General features: G+C 41.6%; 1 protein-coding gene and 1 long non-coding RNA gene across 2 annotated transcripts in view; one reads left to right on the top strand and one right to left on the bottom strand.

Moving 5' to 3' along the window:
- TM4SF4 (transmembrane 4 L six family member 4) overlaps positions 1-4,079 on the bottom strand; it is a 31,060-nt gene extending 26,981 nt beyond the window's left edge. The window contains exons 1-2 of the mRNA XM_077160756.1: positions 3,573-4,079; positions 2,734-2,823 (exon numbers count right to left, since the gene is read on the bottom strand). Coding sequence (XP_077016871.1) covers positions 2,734-2,823; positions 3,573-3,746 — 264 coding nt within the window. The 5' untranslated portion in view covers positions 3,747-4,079. The remainder of the gene's footprint in view (positions 1-2,733; positions 2,824-3,572) is intronic.
- Positions 4,080-4,507: 428 nt separating this feature from the next.
- On the top strand, positions 4,508-18,166 carry LOC143682384 (uncharacterized). Its single transcript, XR_013175109.1, has 3 exons — positions 4,508-4,602; positions 14,850-14,939; positions 17,882-18,166. It is a non-coding gene; the product is annotated as an uncharacterized LOC143682384 (long non-coding RNA).
- The last annotated feature ends 400 nt before the right edge of the window (positions 18,167-18,566 follow it).

Below are 18,566 nucleotides of genomic sequence, written 5' to 3'. Positions count from 1 at the left end.
TTGCTACCCAAGGAAAAGGGCAAGAATGGTAAATTGGCTTCCAAGGACTATTCCAGAAAGTCATAGCAAAGGAGAAAGAGAGCTCAGGAAACAAACCACAGCGAGCAAGGTTGTAGAGACGGCAGCAGGATTTCAGCCCAATGGCCCTTGGTCTGCTCTGTCCCTGCTCCCGGGCCTTTTTACTGAGCAAAGTTTCTTAAAGGCTACTCTACAGAAGGCAGTGTGCCTTGAAAAAGCTGTGAACTTTTGGAAAAATATTTCAAGTCTTTAGCTTTATAGTTCTGATCAAATTATGCTGCAGCTTAAGTGTCTAACAAAATTCTTGTAAATTTTCTACTTTAAAAGTGATTGTTGTTTGGTGCTCCATAGCCTCAGAATACTAGGGAAATATGAATTCTAAAGCAGGTGGGAGGAACGCGATGCCCTTATGGGCAGCACAGGAATCCAAATCAAGTGGAGGAGCTATAGTGGGCCGCTGGCATCAGCCACGCCCAGGACAGATCATTGGAGATGTGCCAAGATATGGGTCTAAAGGTGCCAGATCGATTTTGAAGTTTTTGAAAAAGAAGTAGGACATTTAGATGACTTTTCTGAAATCTCTCAGATTTTAAAAGTTGGCAGCTGATGAAAAGGCAAAACAACAACAAAAAACAAGAAATCCTTCTGCTGGCTATTCAAGGGTGGTCTCTGGTCCTGGATAACCAGGGTTGGGGACCCTGTTTATAGTATGAGCAAGTGGGCCTTCAGTGGAGAATGCCCTTTGGGACAGTCAGCTGGTCATTTGTACGAGTCAGCCTCTACCTACTCACACCAAGGGCATGGCCCACCTGGGGATTTAGGGAGCCCAGACAGACAATGAGATTAGGTTAAGACCAAACATTTCAATTCTGATGGACTCAACCATGATTGTAAAAACATGACTTTTCTGCATTGCTCCTGAAGTCTAATTTAAAAGCCTAGTTTTGTGAAATGCTTTAAATGCTATTTCATTTACTGTGTATATAAATAGACCTAATAACCAACCAACAAAAACCTGTGTTCTTTTTTAGTCTTCAGCCTTCTACTTAGCTTCAAGGAGTGAATTGTTAGATTTCTAAGCAATGGCATTTCTTTCTTTTCATCCAGTTTCCTTAATTGCTGATTATTTTTGTTTTATCTCCAGTTTACCTTCCAAAAGTTCACAGAGAATAGTGGGATTATAGTTCTAGAGGAAATGAGTTGTAGCCTTCTTCCTTTCCTTTATCATTGATTATGTAAAATGTTATGTATTATATATAATGTTATGATTATATCAAATAAGTTGTGGTTGAATTTTTCATCTCTAAATGATGACTTTAAATGTTGTAATGATTATCTATGCTTATTTGGGATTATTACAGTATTAAGAAAGTGAGGACATTATTTCTGAATACTCTTAGCTCTTACATATAAAACTGTCATTGCCTGCACTGTGTAATAGCCTCAGTTCTCTATATATGCTCAATAAACAATTTTTGATTGAATGAATAAGTAAATAATGCTGGGAAAGAAATACTAGAAATGATTCTGCTTTGCAATACTTTTCCCTTTTAGCGGATATGCTGAAGTTCATTTTGGGCAGTCCTTGAGTCTCTGAGATGGACAACCGAACCACATGAGATTACAGCAGGAGCCTGCCTTACCCATCAACCAGCCCAGAAATTCCAGATTCATCTTCTTCATTTTGCCACATCAGTATACCACCTGAAGTCTTACTCATATTTTTCTTTGGATCAACTCTCTATTTCATTCAAATAAATTTATATCACTACCATGAATGCAAAACTATAATCTTTAGCAAACACAACACAAGATTGTTGAATTGTAGTTAAATAATGTTGCTTATATGCTTGGAGCCTAAGGCCTGTTCTTCCTCTTAAAAAGGGAGATTACTAAAGATTAGAAATGTTAGACACATTTTCCACAAAAATAAGAGTTTTTTTCTAGATAGAATCTAAAAGTTTAAGGAGTATCAAAAAGGGAGTAACTTCTTGTTATCAAAAGAGATATTTGCACATCTGTGTATCTCCAGAGCTTGTCCCATACTTGAAAAATTCTGATCTAGCCCAACTCCTCATTTTATAGGTGAGCGAAAGGAGGCAGAGAGCAGCACAGCGATTTCCCAATTGTAGCAATAGGAGCAGACCCCAGGTCTCCTGCATAGAAGCAGGACCCTTTCCATTGCACTCCTGGAACAGTGATGCCTCATCTCTCCAGCTTACCTGCTGGATGATGGCCAACAGCAAAGGAATCAGCAGTCTGGAGGCAGAATCTGAGCAGACTGGAGAGGTGCTGGGCCCTAGAGACCATAAACCTGGCAGTAGTATAGATGGGGAGCTTAGGGGCTCCTGTCCTTAGCTGCTCACTTTACAGATGAGGCCACACAGGGCCAGAGCAGGTAAAGCACTTGCCCAAGGTCTCGTGGACTTTCAGTGGCAGAGGGAGAGCTGCAGCCCCCATCTCTTTTCTTCCAAGCCTGATTTCTTTATACCACACCCTCCAATTTCCCAGCTCTGTCCACCTGCTAAGTATGAGGGCTGTGGTGTTTCAAAATGGCACCTTGCCTCAGCAGAAAGAATCTCATCTGAATCCCTGCACCAGCTGCCCCTAGAATCCATACCTGGAGCTGGGAACTCACCCCCATCCCCATGCATCTTAGCACAGAGACAGAGCCCCGTGGAATACTTCTGGGAGCTGTCCCCGATGGTAACTCACCGCAAATCGCTTCCCGCAGTTCCTGAAGCCACAGCAGCCACAGCAGTCATTGTTCTTCAAACCCAAAAACACCAGCGCCGGGAAGATCATCTACCGGCAAGAGAAATACCTGGGTGGGTCTGGGAAGTGAAGTTGGGGGTGGGAGGAGAGTCCGCCTGACCGTGTGAGGACTCCCATCCACCCCATGGGACCCGGCAGCTCAGAGAAGATGGCAAAAGCTAGCAGAATGTGGCTGGTGGTGTAGAGGGAGTGTTACTGCGTATTTAGGTGCCACTTGGCCTCACTAATCTGGCACCATGAGTTTCCATTTAGATTGTGGGTTAGGGCAAGGGAAAAAAGCTTCTCCTCAATTGCTCAATTGTCATGAAGCATGAGTCTCTTTTATCTCTCTCCTTCTCTCTAAACTGGAAGATTCCAACTTCTGCCAAACCTCTGGGTAAAGGAATCTTTAAGCATGAGTGGAAGAGGATGCCATTGGCACCTGCTTCTCCGGATAGTTTTAAGTCAATCAATTTGCTAGAGGGAGTAGGGTTTTCTTGTTTTGTCCCATTTATCTTGTTTTAATAAAGGAATTATATGGCCTTCATTTTGGTGTATGGGACTCAACTGGCCCATAAAGAGCTGCCAGCTCGCGCTCAGGGCTTCATTACTTAGTAAGCTCAGTGGATATGTCCTAGACTGATCTAACAGAGGTGTGGATAAATGAAGACACTGGCTTTTCATCATGCAATGCTAGAGCTTCTGTTAGCAATTAAATACCTTCTGATCGATATGGTCCTGATTCTAAAAGGGTCAGAGGATGGGGTGGGGAAGCTCTCCATCAGGTACTTCCTACTTACCAAGACCCCGCTGCCTAATATTCCTCCAAAATACCAGATCTCGTCCGAAAGATGGTCATTGTTGTCTATCGTTTTTCCTCCAGGGAAGAATAGCAAAATGTTAGCCAGGAAGGCGAAAATGATGAGCGGAATGAGCGTGCCCCCTATGCACTTAGCACAGCCCCCAGTACACATGCTGACGAAGTGCAGTATCGGCCTGAGAGTGGGAAAAAAAAGGCTTCTCTGCTTCCTTCACGGGGCCTCTTCAAGGTCTTCCACCAGAGCCTTCTAGTAACTGTCCTGGAAACAATCCGTATTTTGAATCTAAAGACCAAACCAGCCTGTGAACAGTGAGTGTCCTTGGAGTTGCTTCGGCCTCTCAAATATAACAAAAACTCTCTGGTCATTTATATATTCCCTCTGACCTGAAGTCTTTTTTTTTTTTGAACCCCTATAAATGAGATTACGGTCAAAGCAACTGATTTGCTATGGAGACCAATAACCTCTGTTAATAATCTACCAGCACAGACAGGACACTCACATTGCTGTAATCGAAGAGAGAGTTGGAACAAAGAGCCTTCAGAACCCCTGCGCTTTACATTTGACAATGCTCCTGCCCAAATGAAGAGATAGTTTCCCCCAAACTCTTCCTCAATCACTAATATAATTGAGTTTTTACATCCTGGTTAAATTCCTTCAAATTCCTGGTATCTGAAGTATGTGTTGGCCCTCGCAGTGTGTGTCTTTCTCTTTCCACTGAAAACCTGTAATGCAAGGGTTAAGAAGAGCTCCTGTTCTCCTCAACATGAAAATACCAATTTGATGGTCTAGTTGAGTATCACTGAGCTCAGGTCTACAGAAATTCTTTTAAGGATGAAATCAGAATAACTATTCATTCTGTTGCCTGGTTGCTGTATTTTCACCTTTGTTACTCAATTTAGTTCTATCTGCTTCCCCACTGATGCCATGGAATTAGCACAACCAGTTTTCTCAGCCCACATGTTCAGTCCTGTTCTCCACGTGGGACTTAAACCTCTACCTTCACAAAAGGGTAGGGGGACGGGGAGGTTGGCATGACGTAGATGGGTAGGAGACGAAAAGATCCTGATGAATTGGCTAGAGCAGAGAGGACAGTTTTGGGTCAACAGAGAGTTCGGGAGGTATGAAGGTATTAAGACATTCCCTACTGGACATTTTGTCAGCTGTCAAAGGGCATGATTCAGTGACTAGTTTGCTTTCAGTGTCATTTAAAAAGCTCTCTGCCTTGCCTAGACCAAGTTCTACATTATGCAATGACCCTGCTTGGTACTCGTGTGTTACATAAACAGCTAAAGGATTATGGAGGGAGCAGGGAGCCTGCTCGTCATTCATGCTGTTTCTAGAGAGTATAATAAAGAGCAATAGGCAAAGGGTGCACAGGTGGTTCAGTGGTAGAAGGCTCGCCCCCCTGCCAAAAAAAAAAAAAAAGAATAGGCAGAGTTTTATATGAAGTCAAATTTTAGCTAAATGGAAAGCAAGTCATGCCATGATGACAATGAGCCCTGTCTGACTGTGAAGTCAGCCACCCTCTCTCACGGCAGAAGTGAGGTTGCATCTGCCAAGACTAAAGGACCCTTGGCCAGAGAAGCTATGGAAAGGATTCTAGGGAAGTCAGATCAGATGAATGCTAAGGTTCCTTCGAAAGGTTCTATGACTCCCATTGGTTGACTCTACAAACAGAATTTCAGAGTTCTCAGGGTCAGTGTGAGAAGAAAAACAGCTAATGTTTACTGAACACATATAATATACTAGGACAAATGAGTAGCACTTCAAATGCTCCTCACCCTTCAGTGAGGGAAATATTATGTCCCATCTTATGGGTGAAGACACTCTGGCTCAGAGAAGTTAAGTATGTTTTTCAAGGCCACACCAGCAGAATAAGGAGAAGAGCTGAGATTTTAACTCCTCATCAAAACCTGTGCTCTTGAGTCCTCTGTCCTATTGTCTCCCTGATGGATTGAGTTTCCTCTTAGAAAAAAAAAAATCATCTTTTCATTATAAACAATAGTGTGCGAAGAATACGTGTGTAGTGGGAGGTGCTTCTTTTTGAACAACAAATATTGCGATTTTTTTTCTTATCACAAACACCTATTTTGTTGGTAGAAAAACCAGATATACAGACAAATGGAAGGAAGAAAAGAGAAGCAGCAGCAGTGACCCCACCACCAACACTAAGGACTGTTATCACTTTGCTGGCAGCTGTTTTCCAGCCCTGCGGGTGGGTAGAGATGGACTTCATAATAGGTCCACATGTGGCAAGGAGTCCTGGGAACCAAACCACCGACCAACCGAGATAAGCATTCTAGGGATATGAGTGTTGATCCAAGCTAGATACACCTTGGAGCTAGGCAGCTTTTTTTCTACTCTTTGGAGCCTTGGCATTTCTTTCCTTTTTTCTCCATGGACTGTGCTTTTACTCTATGAAAGCTACCATCATGGTCAAAAGTGCAGATGTCCTAGGCTTTTCAGAGTAGCACCTGGAGTTGCCTAGCTATCCTATCTGAGCATATTGAAGTAAATTGAACTGAAGGACAATTTTTTCTTCAAGGAGGTGAGAGAAGATAGATACCTGAGTACCCATGAGGGAGAGGCCTGAGGTAATTAATTTCTCATGTGGAGAAGGGGAAATAATGAAGGACGGTCACCAAATGTCCCGACCATTGCCGATGTTGAAACCTCAAACATTTGGATGGTGACTAGTTGGATGGTAAATAACCCACTTATTGCTCAACTATTACTTGTGCCTTCAGACGTTCAAGCGCGAATTGGAATCCCTAATCTGGAAAAGAGGGATGGCGAGGGGAGGAAGGCTTGGTGATGTTCACCCTCAGGAATGTCACCCAGGGCTTCCTCTGGGAAGGAGAGTCACCAACGGGCTGCTCTAGGCACTTGGGGGAATTTTGTGAGATTCTGGGTCTCGTCCTTACGACGCCCACGCTTTGGGATTTGCTGTCCATTCTCTGTTGCTATGAGTGTTTAGCAATGAAGCCCTTAAATTACAATTGCTAGAGGCCTCATTTCCACAGTCAGCAAGGAGGAGACTAAGTCCCAGCCTGTCGGAAGCAGACCTCAGAAGTGAGAGCAGATGGCAGCTCTGGAAGGGACGGAAAGACAGGAGGGATCCTTGGAAAGGAAGAAGGAGAACATGTCTCTTGCCTCAGGGACCTCACCCCCTGGGAGTCTTGACCACAGGGGATTAAGCAGCAGGAGGTCAGAATTTCCTTCCAGTAACGCCAAGGGAGGAATAAGGAGACCATGTCCCAAGTGACTGGTTACCTGCTGCAGGTATACATGATACCTAGATAATGCTTACAGCTACTTCTCAGTCTGTTACCTCTAGGCTACTCCCCTGCAATGGGCAAAGGACAGTCAATGTAATGCAATCATAAGTGTGTTTAAAGCACCTGCGATGTTTTGAACACTACCAGGTTCTATACTAGTGAAAGATTTGCTTTCTGCCTTCAAGGGGATTGCAACTATTTACGTGAGACAAGAAATAAGCTCATGCACAGAGTTTAAATGAGCTAACTGCTGCTTAGCAGAGAAACTAAGCCTAGGTTCATTTGGTCATCTCAAAGTGGATCATTTATTCATTCAATACACCAGAGAAAAGATGGGGGACAATTGAAACATTCATGTTGGGGCATATAAAGTTCAGGTTTCCATCGTTGTGTACCTCGGTTACTAAAGCAGTTTCTTATAAGTGATTTCTAAAAAAGAAAGAAAAAAGGGAAAAATAATAGAAAACCTCAGTGGAAGTTGCATCAGGATGGATATTTTATGAGTATTTAAATCTTGGGTAATAACGCAACACGTTTTGCTTACTATGGGTCTACAATAAAAAAGTACAGGTCGAGAGCACAGCATTGCTCTCTGGGAGTTAGTGATATTCACAAAATGCAAATCTGACCTTGCATACCCCTGCTTAAAGTCCTCAAGAGGCTTCTGGGCCCCAGATCTTGAACTTAGCCTCCATGGTTTGTCTTTTATCTGATCAAGCCTCACATCGCATTGTTTCTTCTCTGCTGTCTTCACTTGCCTCACTCTTACACTCCTCCAGGACTTACCTCAGGGGAGCCTGATTTTATTGGAAAAGTCAAGTTTCATGGACAAGGCAGGTTCGGGAAAATCTGGATACAACAAAGTTAAATGGATGGCTGAATGGCATAATTTTTTAGAGTAAATTTAATTTGCGACTGTGCTTGCAACTGTCTAAGGAGGGTTTGGAAATCAAGAGTTCAGCATTCCCCAAACTCCAAAACCTGCTGAACCCTTCTGCTGCAGCATATTTTGCAGGACAAAGATTCTCCACGGCATTCTCGGGAAACATGGAGCTCACTCACTTCTCAAGTGCTTGTAATGAAATCTATGTTGGCAGAGAGAAGGCAAGTAGTCATTTGAAGCAGGAAAAATGTAACAGGAGCAAAGATTGAAGCCAAGAGGAAGTAGGATTGGGGAGATTGTGAGGAGCTGGGTGCTGCCAGGGTAGTGGGCTGAGAGCAGGGTAGGGAGCCAACAGGCTTCCATGGATCTGAAGAAAGTATCTGACCATGGGAAGGCAGTAGCTATTCTTTTAGTGGAACAATTAATTCTGATACTTCATGCTGGCTCCTCCGAGCCTTGGTCACTTCAGCATAAGTGTACCTTAAGGAGCTACTGCCCAGGGAGAGGCTGAACTATGAGAGTATGAAATGGCCTGGAGAACTAGAGCTCGTAGAGCTGCTCTCAGGCTCTTCTATCTCCTAATCTGACCAGTTGTCATTGTGGCACACTAATAGCCAATATTTATATAATACCTACTCTATGTCAGGTACTGGTTTTAGAGAGCTATGTTACTAACTCATTTAATCCTCAGAGCAAATTTATAAGGCAGGTACTGTCATAGTTGACCCTGCTTTAGAGATGAGGAAACCCAAACAACCAGTAAATGGTTGTTCTGGTTATTGATGCATAAATAACCACCTCAAAACTTGGAATTTAAAAGAACCACCACTTTATCCTAGCTTGTGATTTTGTGAGTTAGGAGTTTGGGCAGGGCTCAATGGATAATTCTTCTGCTCCATGTAATCTAATCCACTGGTATTATTCACTCTCATTCAGCTAGTGGCTATACTGGTTTGGAGGGTTCCAGATGACTTCAGACACATACCAAGTGTCTTGGTGGCCATGGCTATAACACTGGGCTCAGCGGGCCCCTTCTCCATGTGGTCTCTCCAGCAGGGTACTTGGACTTTTAATGTGGTAGTTTAAGACTCCAAGGGATGAGAAGTAGATGCTGTCCATTTCTTAGGACCTAGACCAGAAACTGGTACAGGGACACTTTTACAAAGTGGTCACAGAGCCATCTTGACTGAAGGAGAGGGGATGTAGACCTCACCTCTCCATGACAGTAATTTCAATGAATTTGTGGCCATTTTTAACTCTCCACACTGGTTAGAGGTAGGATTTACATCCAGGAACTCTGGCTCCAGTGACCGCACTCTTAACCACCACAATGTAATGCCTCAAAAACCAAAACCTGGTCCCTACTATCTGATCAACACAGATAAGGCCACCTCCATGCCTTGAGGCTCATATCAAAGACTTTTCTCAACCACAGCCTGAACTCTCTAGGTAATTCTCTCCATTTTGGTGGCTGCACACAGCCTGAGTTAGGATTTGGACTTGAGGGTCTAGCAGGCATCACCCGCACCCTAAAGGTCTGTGTCTCCAATTGTTTTCAAGGTGAGAGTGAACAAGTGTGAGGCTGGCCCCTGGCTCATGACTCACAGGGAGGGGGGGGGTTGGGGGGGGCTGTGTCTAGCACAGGTCTTAGTACAAAAGGGCACAGCTGTGACCTCTCAGAGAGGCGTCATCCCTGGCTGATAAATTCTGTCCCAAGTGACCTGCTCATATATTGATTCATGTTAGCATTCCTTCATATCACCATGGTTATAGGTGAAAAGTTAACTTTCAACAGGAGCTCACCCCCACCTGCTCTCCATCAAGTAAAACATCACCTAATGGAGGTTCCTCATCCTCCTTTTACAACTAAATACGCATCCGGTTTCTAAAGTAGACTAAGTGTCAAAATTACATGTTATGAGTTTTAAAAGCAGGGAAATCTTGATACTGCATTTGTTCTTGGTTCATATCTGCAAACAAGAATTTACAAAATTACGTATTATTCTTTTGGTCTATGCTTTTACATAGGTCATTTTTGCTTTAAAATATTCACAAACATTTTAAACATTAAAAAAAATGTTAGGAAAGAAAAAGCAAAAAAGAGTGAGGAAGATGTGGGAACATAATAATGAAAGCAACTGAAAAAATGTATCATGTCAATTAACTTTTGTGGAAATCAGTTTAACTTTCAGACATTTATTGTTTTAGCTTCTTTATTGCACCTTTCCTTATGTCTCAGGCAGTGGGGTAGATGCTGGGGATATGTTCACTGTCAGAGCTTATAAGAAGAAAGCAGATATTAATAATATTAATAATTGCAAACATGCCTAGCACTTATTATATGCCAAACAATATTTCAACCACTTTCATTTTCCTAAGAACTATATAAGGCAGTTTCTATTATTAGTCTGCATTTTACTGATGATGAAACTGAAGGACAAACAGATTAAGTCACTTGACCAAGATCTCACAATTAATAGCAAGAGTTGGGATTTGATCCCTTGTAGTCTGACTCTCAAAAAAATAATTGTGCTTTTGACCCTTATGCTGTGTTGTCTCTCATTAATCACATCATCTCAAAACCATACAATAACAGCTATGATCCCTGCCACAGAATAGAAGAAGCCACAAAAGTGTATATGGCAACAGCAGGATTCTGGCAGGAACATGGAAGGCTCCCTGAGGATGTAATACTCCTTTGAAATTTCATTCATTGCATAATAATAGTTAATATTTATCATAAGTTTGTCACATCCCAAATATGACTTCAGTGTTTTTCAATACTAACTCATTTTATCATCCCAATGTCCCTATAAGGTGGGTACAATTATTACCCACCCTCTTTACTATGAGCAAAACGAGGCTCAGAGAGGCAAGGTGGCATGCCCAAGACCATGCAGCTGGAAAGCTTCAGGTGTCAGGTTGAAGCCCCAGGTCTTAAGGCATACTGTTTGTCTCAGTTAAAGGAAAGGGCAGTGAGGGAGGTAGGAAGGCCCAAGTGGTCCCAGTGTCAAAGATGTTTTGCGTGGCCTTTAAGGACTGATTCCACATTGCAAAAGGACTGAGCACAGAGAGCAAAAGTGATGGGGAAGACCAACTTCTGAGACGATAACAAACATCAAAACACATTTTGAAAGGCCGGTGTAGGTAGCTGGTGTGGTCTGTGCTTACTTTAACCACTCATTTTGGCTGTACTTCCACTGGCCATGCTGGAGAGCCCAGAAGCCCAAGTTGGGTGATGAATATCAAATGATCAGCTCCAATTCGGAGAATGTCAGAGTTAAAAAGAATCTTTTCTCCTTTTGTAGGCTTTGGGGATTGAATCACAATGGCCAAAAAAAAAAAAAAAAGGAAAAAAATATTTCCCATCCATAAGTGTGGTGTTTAAACCTGGAGGGTTGAGAGTGCATCCAGGAGCTTTGATGGTCTTCCCGTATCAGACTTATGGGAGAGGCCCAGTATTTATTATTTAAGGATTAGCATTGCTATGATTGCCCATATATAAAGCAAAGCTTCCACCAAAGCTACAGACCCATGCTTCTCAAATTTTAATGTGTCTATGAATTGTCTGTGATCTTGTTAAAATGTAGATTCTGATTTAGAGGCCTCTAGTGGGACCTGAGATTTTCCATTTCTAACCAAGTTTCTAGCAGAGGCTGAGACTAGTGTACATGGAGTGGTGAGGTTGAAGATATTTATTAACGAATTTATTTTGGGCCAAAAGGGTGCCTTCTCTTTGACATCCTATGGATCTGCTCTTTTGGGGAGCATTTCAGACAGTTGCTACTTCCCTGGCAAACTTCTCCTGTTCTTGGAAAATACTACCAATCTGGGATTGGTATCATTGTAACTTGTGGTTCTTCTGCATGCTTTAAAGTAGTCATGATGGTGGGGTTGAGGTGCCAACTTGGCCAGGTGATGGTGCCCACCTGTCTGGTCAGGCAAGCACTGGCCTAACTGTTACTGCAAGGATATTTCATGACTGGTTGATAGACCAGAAGGTTGGTTTATTAATCACCGGTCAGTTGATTGCATCTGTGACTGATAACATCCGTGATCAACTAAGGGTGCGTCTTCCACAGACAAGATACTCCTATCAGTTTGGAGTTAAGCCAATCAGTTGAAGACCTTTTTTTTTTTTTTTGCATGAGTAGGCACTGGGAATCAAACCCAGGTCTCTGGCATGGCAGTCGAGAACTCTGCCTGCTGAGCCACTGCGGCCCCAGTTGAAGACTTTTGAAGGAGAAAAGAGAATTTGTACTTCTCCAGCCCCTGAGCCTCTCCTGGAGTTTGTTGATACTCTCCATTGGAGTTGTCAGGCTCACAGCCTACCCGATGGAGTCTGGACTCATGCATCCCCACAGCTGCGTGAGACATTTAAAAAAAACTCATAATTACTGATAGCTCCTGTTGATTCCGTTTCTCTAGAGAATCTTGCCAGTACGGTAGTGGTTCTCAAAGTATGAGTTCCTTCAAAATCCTTGCTGATTAACCTGAAGGGCCATACAACTCAGCTGTTCACTTTTACACTTTTTTTTTTTAATTTTGTTGTTGGTTTTACCCCCTTTTACTTGCTCATTCCCTGCTACATTCCATGACTGTTATCCCAACCTGTTCCACATACCTCAAATTCTCCCTGCTCTCTCCCCTCCTTTGCATTTTGTAGTCTCTCCTCTTATTTCGTGGAAATGAAGGTCTGATTTCCTTTAAACATCATCTTTTTGGCCTCATGCTATTTCTGTATTAACACTTTCTCTTCAACCCAGATATTGACCTTATCTTCATCTATTTTTTATTATTTCTTTCCCTGGCCAAAAGTTCAATTCTCTCATGGGTGCTCTTGATTCCATCTCTACATACCTTTTCTGAGGATGTACCACCAATTATAGATTTAATATCCTCTCTCCTCTGATTCCTTCATCTCTTTTCACATGCTTGGTTCGCACCTTAATTTTTGAAAAATTTTAAAAAAGAAATTTATAAACATACACCAACTAGAGATAGTAGTATAATGAACCACCATTTGCTCATCAACCAACTTCAATAACTACCAAAGTTGGCTTTTTTTGAATACTTAACTTTCTCAATAACATCTCGTCTTGGCCCAACTTGTTCCTACTTTCTTTTTGTTGCCATGCCCCACTCTCCAATTCCCGACCCCACTAATTTTTCAACTGCTTGCCACCAGTTCCTGTGCCTCTCATGCCATGGAAAAGACATCCATGATGTTACATGACTGAATCTAGTGGCCATTTCTAAGGCCTCATTCTTCTTTGACATCCCTGCAGCATTCCATGCATTATGAGGTTCTTTCCACTGAGCATCTTGAGTCACCCTGGTTATTCTGTGGAAGGACTTTGGAAGTTAACATCGACAGCTGATGCCCCTGGGCATTTCAGGCCTACATTTATTTTCCAAACTTATCATCATGTCAAAACATTTAATCTTGGGTGGGTCACAGTGGCTCAGCAGGCAGAGTTCTCGCCTGCCATGCTGGAGACCTAGGTTCGATTTCCGGTGCCCGCCCATGCAAAGAAAAAGAGAAAAAGAAAAGATAAACCTTTAATCTTACTTCTGCCCTGGAGATGGGACACTCCTTAAGGAGAGTGACTGTGCCTTTTAGAAGAGTAAAGTCCTTACAGTACCTAGGGACGATGTCTTTGATTTAGTGAGGCACCATAAAATAGTAACTGATAATGGTGACGAGGATGATAATAATGACTCCCACCCACAGGAATCTATGGAAACCAGACCTGTGAAAAACACAAGGTGAAATCATTTATCTACTTCTTGAGCTTGTCGTTTTGATCTCCTCTGAATTAACCACCTGGCTAATTACCTAAATTTCTGAGGCTGGAATTTCCATGCCTTTGTAATTCCTCCGTAATGTGGAATGCATTTTAAAATTCAAGTTAACACTTAAGAATATCCATTCGCCACTTATCCATAATGGAGTGGAGAGTTGTGTGAGTATAAAATGAAACTGGCGTTATATTCCCCTGGCAGAAGGGGTTAATGGAGTGGGGTTTTGTTTGTTTGTTTGTTTTGAATGAGGGTAGAGGAAGAGAAGAGATTATTGCCCTTGATTCAAGTTCTCTCTACCCATCTCCTCCTCCCCCCAAATATACATCATATAAAACACTTTCTGGCAAACAGTCTAGACCATTATGTTTCAGACAGAGGTTTGGTGCACAGGACACATCAAGGGTCACATTCCATCTGCCATGTGCATGAACTGGCTGGAGTCCCCAGGTGAGCCACTATGATCTGCAGGGACCTACCTCCCTTTGCCCAGAACCAAGCCATCTCTAGTATTTTCATCCACTGTAAGCTCAGCTACTGAGTACCTTCAAGGCTGCCTACCAATCTCATGGTGCATTCACCACCTGTGGAGCAAGCTAAGAAGAGAAACGAAAAGATCCCCTAAAGCTCCCGGGTGAGGGGATTTGTTCTCTGAATTTCCTGCTTTGTTCTCATGAAGATGCTTGGGCATCGTCCCACATGGAGCTATATTCTCAAAGGAACCAAGGTGTGTGCAACTTTGAGGTTGGCCTGCCTTCAATTCTTTTTGAGAAACTCTGATGGGATATCATGAAAAAGTCCCTGAATATACACTTTGGCTCTACCACTTAATATCTGTGGCCCTTGAAAAACTACCTGGTTTCTCAGAGCCTTAGTCATCTCATCTATAAAGTGGGACAATTGACTTTCGAGGGTTAAAGGAGATGATGAAGGCAAAGGACATGACACAGAGTAACTAACTTTCTCATTCATTGATTCGTTCAACAGATATTATTATCAGGCTGGAAATTCAATGACGGACAATTTACCCAGCCCTCATTGAGATTATATTCTAGTGGGCATTTATTATATGTGAAGTCTGTTTCTTTTTTTTTCCCCCCTCTTTCCTTTTCTTATGCAAAAGAAGGACATCTAAAATTATTGCCAGATGCACAATATTGTGGAAAAATTGATGTTATATTCCAGCAACCCTTGATCTGTTTGTCTTTGACAAACTCAAGGTAAGTTATAATTTTTCCAGGGCAGCAGGAAATAATGCATTTTATTGGCTTACTATCCTTATTCCTTTGGCAGAAAGCAGAGGCCAGAAAATTTAAGCCAGAGGGTAAATCGTGGTACTTGTACCCAACTTCCAAGCCTGGACCCCTGCCCTGAGGAAGGAGGGTAGGTCTAAGGCAATTAAAACACTGAACTCCTGGGAAAGCAAGAGGAGAGACGCATGGGCAGCTGAGACTACAGCTGTGTTTACAGACTGCATATTATCTGCAATTGGTAGGGGAGGGGAGCAGGAGATAAAGCATGCATTCCTTTCTGATCAGAACAAAACTTTTATTTATTTTATAAAAATAAAACCCAGATATTTGGTACCACAGAAGTTGAACAGTGGCATTTTCTTTTCTTTTCTTACTGAATTTCTTAAATGTTATGAGATAGTATGAATTGTCCAGGCAAAACCATGGTGGAATCCTGTGGTGTAGGGTCCTGGTGCACGGCTGCAGTGAACTTTCAGCCTTCAGCGGGCACTCCTAGCATCATCTCCCTTGATCCTGCCAGGAAGACAGGCCAGCCAGGTATTATCACATCCTGAAAAAATGGAGGGCAGAAAGGTCAAGAGAGTTGCCAAAATTCACACAGCCAGCAAGCTGAAGAACCAGAATTAGAATAAACATTCTGTGACCCTTAGGCTGGGATTCTAGCCACTGCCATGCCGGAAACAGAATACCCATGCGAGAAAGTCTATCAGCACAAAACCCAAACTGCATGCTCTAAAAAATGAGGGCTGTGCTTCTCACTCATCTTCCTCTTCCTTCCTTCACATTTTCTACCCCCCACCCCCACCCCACCCAGGGTAAAAGTAAACTAAACTATATGCATATAAGAGTTAAATATTATATCTATTAGATGCTGGTTTAATTGGGAGAATATTATGTCAAAATGGAGATTACCCATTTTCTCCTTGTATCAGTTAGTGATTACTGCATAGCAAACTACCCCCTAAATTCAATGGCTTAAAGCAATAAGTATTTTTATTTGTTCACAAATCTACCAGTCAGCTGGACAGTTAGTCTGATCTTGGCTGGGTTCACCCATGTGTCTGAGGTCAGATAGGTTGGCTGGAAACAGGCTGGTCTAGGAAGCCCTGGGCTGGGAGATATGGACTCGTCTCCAGGTGGTCTCTCACCACCCTACAAGCTGGCTTAGGCTTGTTCACAGGAAGTGTTAGGATTCTACGAGAAAGAATGGACATGTGTCAGATCTCACTTTGCTGCTTGTTATTGACAAGAGCAAGACACAAGGCCAGCCCAGACTCAAGTTGTGGGAAAATGGATTTTTCTTGATGAGAAGAGAAGTTGAGTCATTGCAAAGGAAGGCTATATGTAGAGGTCATCTCTTCAGTCCTTCTGCTATGCCCTTAGTTTTGCATCTGTTGGCTAGTGTCCTGGCTGCAACAGGATGCCAATCCATGGCTACCATAAGGAGATGCAGGCCCAAGGCTATTACACTTCCTGTTTTTTAAGAGAAGTTTGAAATTTGCAATTTTTTTTTTTGAAAAATATAACAATTTGAGAATTATTGGAAACCAAATAAAATTTTCAAAAGCATTGGATGGGCTAAGTTTACTTTTCAGAAACTTAAAACCTTCAGATAGTTCCTTGGCCAGGTAAGTCCTGAAATGCAGAGAGGCCAGTCTTTCCAAGAACATCACCCGGTTCCACCCTCTATCCCATATTGTCGACACCCCTTTCCAACATGAAAAAATTAGTATGGGCATAGCCTAAATACTCCTGAAGATTGGAAGAAAGAGGAGTTATAACAGAGAAATTAGGATTTAACAAATAAGTATGACTACTGAATCATTATATTAATATTTCTTTTTAGTCTCCAGTGTTTTGGAGCATCTAGAGGGGAAAACCTGAAATTGTGAAACTGTAACGCAAACCAAACTTTGAAATCTGTTCTATAATTAAGTTAAAATATACTTTAAAATTTATTGCTTTTTTTGTATATGTTATAATTCACAATAAAGCATGTTAGTAAAAAAAAGCACTGCGTGGGCAAACAAATCCCATGTGGACCTTGGAATTAGAACTTGAAATTCTATGGACTACATATGTTACTTTGCCTCTGATAGCTCTATTTGTGCTGAACAACTAAATGTTAAAATCAGTATTCCTCTGAAGCCAAAGTCAAAGCCAAATCATAGAATAAATACCCAAGGATACAAGACTGAGTCTGAAATTTTACCAGCAAACAATTATCATTATTTCATTATTTGAACTTTTAGTAAGTCTATTTTAGAAGTCTAACTAGCATCAGATCTATAATTGCCACAGTTAAAGCAGCCAGTATTCTGCATATTTATGGCACTAAATAAATGCTCATTTTAACTGAAGATGGTGGAGAAACTAGATATTTGGGGGATACCTCACTATTATCTGATATTTTCTTTTTCCCTTGCTAGCATACAAATGACATTGTATGATTTTGGATTTTTTTTTTCCTAGGCCTTTTGAGGGGGTAAATTTGTATTTCTGCTTTTAATTTATCCTTCCAATATGTGAAGAATTTGTAAATAAGACTTGTCCTTGAAATTTGCATGGCCTAGCCTACATGGAATTAAATAACTGACAGTTAAAGACAACTCTAAAAATTATCATGCTATAAAATGCTATTAAACATTTAATGTTTTTAAACCTACTTTAGCAGTCTGTTCTATACAGAATTATTGCATAAACTGTCAATTGATTTTCCTCTTGATCTATCTGGCAGTTCTTTTTTAGTATTTTTTTTTTATTAGAGAGGTTGTAGGTTTACAGAAAAATCATATAGAAAATACAAAGTTCCCATAAACCCCCTATTAATAACACTTTGTATTAGTGTGATGCTTTTGCTACAACTGATGAAAAAAATGTTGTTATAATTTATTATCAACTAATGTTCATAATTCACTTTAATGTTCACTGTGTTGTACAATCCTATGTTTTCCTTTAATTTGGAAGTTCTTAATAATTGCTTTGTATATAAAACAAACAGCTATCACAACCATCAGTTATCATTTCAACACTTTACACTTGCAGTAGTAAATATATGCATTTACCTTTTAGATGACCCACAAAATGTTAACAAGAAGGTAACATAAGGAGATTCTTCACTACAAGTTGCATCCGGCGTGCTTACCTGTATTTGGAAGTGAATATTCAGATAACAAGACAAATTCCAATGAAACACTGTGAAGATTATAATTTCCAAAGAAATTTGCATCAATTTATATCCCATCCTACCTGCTCTTACAATGTGACAGCGCCACTCTTCCAAAGATAGGTTGGGTCTATGCTGTCTTCCCTTGAAAATGGGTGAAAATGACACTGAAGGTACGGAATAAATGGGAATACAACTAGTGCCTGGCTCTCTCTGTCAAAGCTCACCCTGGGAGCCTAGCTACTAGGCTGTAAGAAGCCCCCACGTGAGCATTCTGCTGACAGTACCCGTGGGTGCCCAGCTCATAGCCAGCATCAAATGCCAGACATTGGATGGTTTGTTTGCTTTTCTTGAGTATGAGTATGTCTCATGCAACATTTAGAATATACTCATATTAAAAAAAAATACTTGTTGTTTATCTGAAATTCAGATTTAACTGGGCATCCCGTATTTTTATTTTCTTAATCTGGCAACTCTACTTGCAATGTGAACTTCTGAGGAATCTATGCTTTCTAGTTCATTGATCACTCACTAGGTTTGGGAGGCCAGGAACTACCCTGCAGCCCCAGGCATTCATACAGCCTTCCAAAA

Source organism: Tamandua tetradactyla, chromosome 5 (assembly GCF_023851605.1).
Source record: "Tamandua tetradactyla isolate mTamTet1 chromosome 5, mTamTet1.pri, whole genome shotgun sequence".
NCBI lineage: Eukaryota > Metazoa > Chordata > Mammalia > Pilosa > Myrmecophagidae > Tamandua > Tamandua tetradactyla.
Note: the sequence above shows the minus strand (reverse complement) of the source record. Positions and strands in the feature narration are given on the sequence as shown.